Consider the following 6420-nt stretch of genomic DNA (forward strand, 5'->3'; position numbering starts at 1 on the left):
ATTGGTTAAATTTCATAGAAATTTTAATTATTATTACTTTTGTCCGTTTTCTCTGTGACCATTGTAGGTTTTATCTTCTTGACCAAAGGGTACAAACAATTTTGAGCACGAAGAAGTATAAACAACAGACTACTTTTAACTCTGACTCCACCTGCCGATATTATTTGTTTGACAAAAACAAGTTTTTTTTAATCTGAAAATGTGAATATTTAATGTGTTTCTAGCATTATGGAGCAATCATATTTAAGACACTGGTGTTGTTAAAATCGTAATGTTTTGATTTTTAATACTCTTGTACACTTGTCGCTCTCTTGTGGTGAATTGTTAGTGTTACATAAAAGAAGCGTCTCTTTTAAAATGTGTCTAGATTTTTCTGTTTGTGTTAAAGCTATTTACTCACTAATTAAATCTTTGCCTTAGCTCTAAACATTTAACATTAATAATAATAATAATAATATAATATAAATATAATACAAATATACAAAAATAAATAAATAAATAAATAAATAAATAAATAAATAAATAAATAAACAAACAAATAAATGTTGGCTTCGTTTTAAGTCGCTTTGGACAAAGCGTCTGTTCAAACTTCTGACCAGCAGAGGGCGGTAGTGGCTACAAACCGCTAAAGCGACTGACAACAGCAGGAAATGACATCATCAACGTGAGACCGTTACCCGAAAGAAAAAAAAGGAAAACAAAGAGATCAGGATGGATTTTCGTGGATGGAACAGGGATGAGACTCAGTGCTTGATCTCCATATGGGCCGAAAGTTCGGTTCAGCGCAAACTGATGGGATCCTACCGGAACCGGTCGGTGTTTGAGGAGATCGCTGGTAAAATGGGAGACCGAAGCTTCAGCCGCTCGTGGCGCCAGTGTCAGCGGAAGATCAAACAACTCAAAAGTCTGTACAGAAGAGCAAAGAAAAGCCAATCGAACCGAGACCGAACCAGCTGTGTGTGTTATGAAGAGCTGGACCGGGTCCTGGGGGACAAGCCGTCCTTCCATTGCGGTGACGAGTGCGTCATGGACCTAAAGCAGGAGTCCACCGAGGAGGACGAGGAGGCTCTGAATTCTACCGTTATTGTGAAGGTTCTGGAGCCCGACGAACGGAACCTCTGTGAAGGTACGAACCGAACACAGCCTGTATCTGGATCCAGGGAATTCAGCTCATCAGTCAGTGACTTCTGGTTAAAGCAGGTGTGTGTGTGTGTGTGTGTGTGTGTGTGTGTGTGTGTGTGTGTGTGTGTGTGTGTGTGTGTGTGTGTGTGTGTGTGCGTGTGTGCTGCATTAACTAGAAGTTTAACATCCTGTCTTCCGTTTGTTTGCAGGTCATCCAGAAGCCCGTTCACCCTCAGCCTCTTCAGAGACATCAATGTCATCAACACAGTCCCCCACCTCCTCCAGGAAGCAGCCATTTTCCTCTTGTGGCACACAAACCATTCACAGCAGGAGCCGACTGGAGAGCATGCTGGAGGCCATCTCCAGTTCTTTGAGCAGCTCCAGGAATGAAGAGATTCTGCTGAAGATGCAGAAGGCCCAGCATGAACACGAGGAGAGACTGTTTGGGATGATGATGCAGTCCGTTACGTCTCTTGTCTCCACTATCACGTCCAACCAGTCTGTAGCAGCCTCCCAGTCCTGGTTGCAGGGGACAGACCCCCCTCCAGCATCGGTCCCTTTCCAGCAGCCCCATCAGCAGGCAGGTCCATCAGATGTGGACTCCCGGGAGCCACAGACTCTCTTACATTAAAACGTTCTGGTTCCATGAAATAAAATGTTAAAACTACAGTTGATGTTCTGAGAAGAATTTTGATTAACCTTATAAAATGTTCATTTATACTTAAAGGTACTTTACAGACTTTTGAATTTTTATGCTCGCGATTGCCCCCTCAGGCCAAAAGAGTAATTGCAGCTTCAATAGTAGGCTCGTGCACGAGGCGCACATGCTGTACGTGCACACTCCTTAACAAAAATAACAGCTGAGACCGTCAGTCCCGTGTGTGTGTGTGTGTGTGTGTGTGCGTGGCCCGGAGGACAGAGGACAGGAGAACGTGCAGCTAATTAATTAAATAATGTGGTTCTGTAGCTTTCTCTTCAGCACAGCCGACAAAGGTTGATGATGGGTCAGTCCTCCTGCATGCTCAGATCATTCTCTTCCCTTGCTTGAAAAATTGTTCCAAAATGAAAGTTGAACCCACATCTTTTTCATCTGTGAATTCAATGCCGTTCAGCGAGTCTCAAATAAAAATTTGGGCATCTTACTGTAAAAAATATACCATTAATGTAAAAAATAAACTCTAAATAAACTATGTTCACATCCAGAATCAAACCCAGGTCTTCTGCACGAGAGTCAGAGGTCTCACAGGGTGAGCTACACATTCACAGTATCTGTAACATTTATATCCTTGATGACAGCTGAAACAACGTTCAAAGAACGGTTCGGAGTGAAAATGGCTATTTTGTTGCTAATTAGCAGGAAATATCAAGAAGAAAGTTCTACAGAAAGTAACTAAGGGTCCTCAGAAATGTAGCTAGCTTTGTCACTAGGCGTTAGGAACAGCGACAAAGTGGCACTGCCTCTCTCTCTGCTGCTAAAGCTACGGATAGCAAATGCTACGGGCGATGCCTGAGCGTGAACGCGCATGAAGCAGCCTGCTCGACCCGAGCATCTCTCTTTTTCTGTGGTTTTACAGAAAAACAGGCAATCACAGTAAAAATGCCAGGGCTCATTCTACAGGACCAGGGCATTGCAGGAGAATGTATGAAGAAGACATTTATTATTTCTATACATGTTTTGGCTGTCAGACTTCCATAATGTACCTTTAAAAGATACCTGAGGAGAAATCAGTCTGATAGATTTGACTACATCGTTTATTTTTCAGACATGTAAAGTTGTCACGTCATTTCATCTCCATGTAATTCAACGTGAGGTCAGAAAAATAATTTCTGTAAAAAAACGATTCAGCAAACGAATCGAAACTTTTGAAAAGTAAAAGTAGTTTTTATTTTAAAAATTGTATATTTTTAATTTGAAAAGCAACCATGATTTAAAACAAAATTTGCTACATAAAGAAGTGATTTTAAAGTCGTAAACACGTAGTAAACAGCAGGAATTAGAAAATAAAACATCACTAACTCTATTTAACTGTTTATTTCTAGAAATGAAGACAAAAAGTCGAGTTTAAAGTCTTGAGAATTTTAAATAAGTTAAAGAGGAAAACATGACGGAAAACAAGAAAAGTTCGAAGTGTCTGTAAAGATGGCCGACCCCGGGGTCACAGGAGGTCATCAGCGCCTTTCATCTGCAGATCTCAAGCTGGGCTGCTGAAGTGCTGCTGAGCCAGATTTGGATCGTCCGATGGTCTGATCCCCAGTTTGGACGAATCAGGTGGTGAGATTCTTACACGAAGCAGTGCCGATGGACCAGGTGATCTGACCTTTGAACCCCGGCGCTGCCTCTTCCTCCTGGCTCTGTGGTTCTTAAACCAAACCTGGAAACAAGACGAGAAGCTAGAGTTTCTGTCTTCTGGGACCATGTCTGACACACACACACACACGCACGCACGCACTCACACACACACACACACACACACACACACACACACACACACACACACACACACACACACACACACACACACACACACACACACACACACACACACACAGCTTCCTGACCAGAACTCAGAATCCTTCAGGTAAAAGGCTCCTAACTAAAGGGATGAGCCAAAGTTGAGACCACAACCAGAGGTTCTGCTGATGTTCAGGTTAAAGGTTGCGGGTTCGAATCCCATCAAAGGGCTGAATGATGAAGCATTTCCCAGGTTCTAGTTTGGGTTCCTTATCCAGTTCACTTTAAATCCTTACAGGTAAAGTCCAGCTGCTGAGAAGGAGAACCTTAAAAACTACAAGCTTCCGTCGATCAGCTGCGTGAATAATCACGTGACTCACCCTGACGGTGTCCTCACTAAGCCCGGTTCCTCGAGCCAGTTCGGCCCGAGCCTGCAGGTTCGGGTAGTCGGTGATGTTGAACAGCGCCTCCAGCTGTTGGGTCTGACCGGCGGTGAACACCGTCCTCATCCGGGTCTTCTGACAGGATCGGACCTGCTGCTGACCTCTGTGACCCCCCAGCTGCTGAACACCTGGTTCTGAAGAGACAAACGATCCATCAGAACCGGACCAGAAGCTGTTTCACCTTCTGGTCCGGTTCTTATCCTAGAAATTCCGACTCACCTGCAGGATTCTGAATAAAGTAAATTCCGTGGCTCCGGTAGGACCTGCTGAGCGCTGCGCGATGGGACGCGCATGCGCACGGACAACACGCGTCTCCAAATTGCATCTCTTGGTACAACAGGCATCCCGGTACCGGGGCGGGATCCGGGAACAGCGCGGGGGGGGTAATACTGGCTAACTCCAGATCCAGCCGGTCGGGGATCCTGAGGAACGGTTCGGGCTCCGGTACCGGCACCGGGCACCGGCACCGGCCGAACTGCGAGGAGAGGATGCGCTCGATGCTGAAGTCCGAAACTCGGATTCCGTCCATCATCAACCGCTGGGCTCTGATCCATCCGGGTTTTAAACAGAACTTTGAAGCCCAGATCAAACAGCTGAAGGGTTCCGAGTGTTGATGAGCCTGATTGGTCCATTGATCTGACCTCTGACCTTTTGATGATTTCAAGTGAAATTTTGGCTTTTGTTTGACTTTAATGGTTGAAAGGAGCTTTTCATCAAGATTTTACACGAAACTCTTTGAAGTCATTTTAGAAACATGAATGTTAAAGTTTTTTAAATTATTTTCTTTTGTTTGTTGTTGTTTTTAATCTGATGATGATTCAGAAAATCAACTTAATACTTGAAAATTTATTTTATATTATTACACTTTATAAGACAAAAGACCAATCAGCTATGATGTTTATTCTGGAGCCACATGGGAACACCCTCTGATGTTTAATAACAGGTGTGAACTCACTTCTCATAAAGATGTTTAAATCATATTTTCAGCAGAGTTTGTCAAAGTCTAAAAAAAGTTTTATCTCTTTAATGTAGCTTGGTAAGTGGTCTGTATTTGATGTAGCACCTTTTATAGAGTCCTGGAAGCCCCAAGGCGCTTTACAACACAATCAGTCATTCACCCATTCACACACTCTGGTGGTGAACGTCACACCAAACCACCAGAAAACAATGTTTTTCTATGTATTTTCTTGTTTTCTTCTAACAAATCAGATATTTCCTGTTACAAGAAACCCTAAAAAAACATTACAAATCCAAATCCATTATTTTTACTTGAAAGTTTATTTTTTATAAAACAAACAAACAAACTACATTATTTCGTTTTTAGCTTCGGATGAAGATTTGCAGGAGTTCGGTATATTTAATGGCTGCATAGGTGAGATGGTGAAAAGCTGAAAAGACCTGATGGGAAAATATTTTCATTATCATCATCATCATTATCATCATCATAATGATGATGATGATGATGATGATGATAATAATAATAATAATAATAATAATAATAATAATAATAATAATAATAATAATAATAATAATAATAAAGACAATAGCAGTAGAGACAATAAAACAAACATGATGATGAGACCTGATGGGAAAATATTGTTATACAAATACATTTTAACATATTATGTGGAAATAATAAGAGAAAAACATTAAAAAAAGACTAACTTTGGTGAAATTGTTTCATTTAATATTCTTTCTTTGAACCAGCATCATCTAGCCCCAAATTTCAAATAACATTATTGCCTATTTATGATAAAACTAAATGTCTAATTTTTTAAACCTTATTAAAAAATTCTGACTTTCTATTTAATAAACGATTAAACCGGATTTAGTTTCATTTCAAACTGTTATGGATTTAAATTACTTTCGGTTAAAGTCTGGTCTGCAGGTGACGCCAAATTCCAGAAAAATATCAAACACAAACTTTTTCATTTGGAATTTAGATAAAAGTTAGAATATTAACTACGTCATTTCCGGTGAAACCGACGTGTTTATGCGGTTTTGATTGGCCACTCTGAGGTCGAGCACATCAAAGCGGGTTTTGTGCCCAACAGACATCTGCAAACATCTAAACAAGATGAAAACTCAGGTTTTTTTTGGCTCTAAATACAGAACAAAAACTGGGTGTTTTTTTTAAATAATCCGAATTGTTCTAGTAAATATTTACACAGTTTTAAAAGCTGTTTAAATCCTCTTAATAAATAAGAAATCCAGCTGATCTGCGCCTGACTTTTAGCCAATCAGGCTCATCCAGCCGCACTTTGATCTGAACGACCATTCAGGAACCAGATAAGAAACTGCAGCAGATTAAGCGCGTGAGAGGGTCTCAGGTGAGTTTAATCCAACAGGTGAGAAAAGCTGACAGGCTGATCTCACTTCATCTTGGATCAAAGTCCAAGACTG

General features: G+C 41.2%; 2 protein-coding genes across 3 annotated transcripts; one reads left to right on the forward strand and one right to left on the reverse strand.

Moving 5' to 3' along the window:
• Positions 1-563: 563 nt before the first annotated feature.
• On the forward strand, positions 564-1791 carry LOC107379858 (uncharacterized). 2 transcript variants are annotated; one of them, XM_015950810.3, is made up of 2 exons: positions 564-1126; positions 1332-1791. In XM_015950810.3, the coding sequence occupies exons 1-2, from the start codon at positions 712-714 to the stop codon at positions 1751-1753; spliced, it is 837 nt and encodes a 278-aa protein (XP_015806296.1). In that variant the 5' UTR covers positions 564-711; the 3' UTR covers positions 1754-1791. The 2 variants fall into 2 exon arrangements, with proteins under 2 accessions (XP_015806296.1, XP_054598302.1); XM_054742327.2 differs by having other exon boundaries at positions 564-1200; positions 1332-1557.
• Positions 1792-3188: 1397 nt separating this feature from the next.
• Positions 3189-4650, reverse strand: dharma. The gene is made up of 3 exons (XM_054742329.2): positions 4237-4650; positions 3955-4151; positions 3189-3494 (listed from the first exon to the last, which is right to left on the reverse strand). The coding sequence occupies exons 1-3, from the start codon at positions 4547-4549 to the stop codon at positions 3315-3317; spliced, it is 690 nt and encodes a 229-aa protein (XP_054598304.1). The 5' UTR covers positions 4550-4650; the 3' UTR covers positions 3189-3314.
• Positions 4651-6420: the final 1770 nt, after the last annotated feature.

This window comes from Nothobranchius furzeri, chromosome 13 (genome assembly GCF_043380555.1).
Source record: "Nothobranchius furzeri strain GRZ-AD chromosome 13, NfurGRZ-RIMD1, whole genome shotgun sequence".
NCBI classification, from domain to species: Eukaryota; Metazoa; Chordata; class Actinopteri; order Cyprinodontiformes; family Nothobranchiidae; genus Nothobranchius; species Nothobranchius furzeri.

Coding starts and splice junctions, on each gene's coding strand:
- dharma (XM_054742329.2), bottom strand. CDS start 4,549: ATGATGGACGGAATCCGAGTTTCGGACTTCAGCATCGAGCGCATCCTC. Junction 4,152..4,236: donor CTTTATTCAGAATCCTGCAG/GTGAGTCGGAAT, acceptor TTGTCTCTTCAG/AACCAGGTGTTCAGCAGCTG. Junction 3,495..3,954: donor TTAGTGAGGACACCGTCAGG/GTGAGTCACGTG, acceptor TCTTGTTTCCAG/GTTTGGTTTAAGAACCACAG.
- LOC107379858 (XM_015950810.3), top strand. CDS start 712: ATGGATTTTCGTGGATGGAACAGGGATGAGACTCAGTGCTTGATCTCC. Junction 1,127..1,331: donor CGAACGGAACCTCTGTGAAG/GTACGAACCGAA, acceptor GTTTGTTTGCAG/GTCATCCAGAAGCCCGTTCA.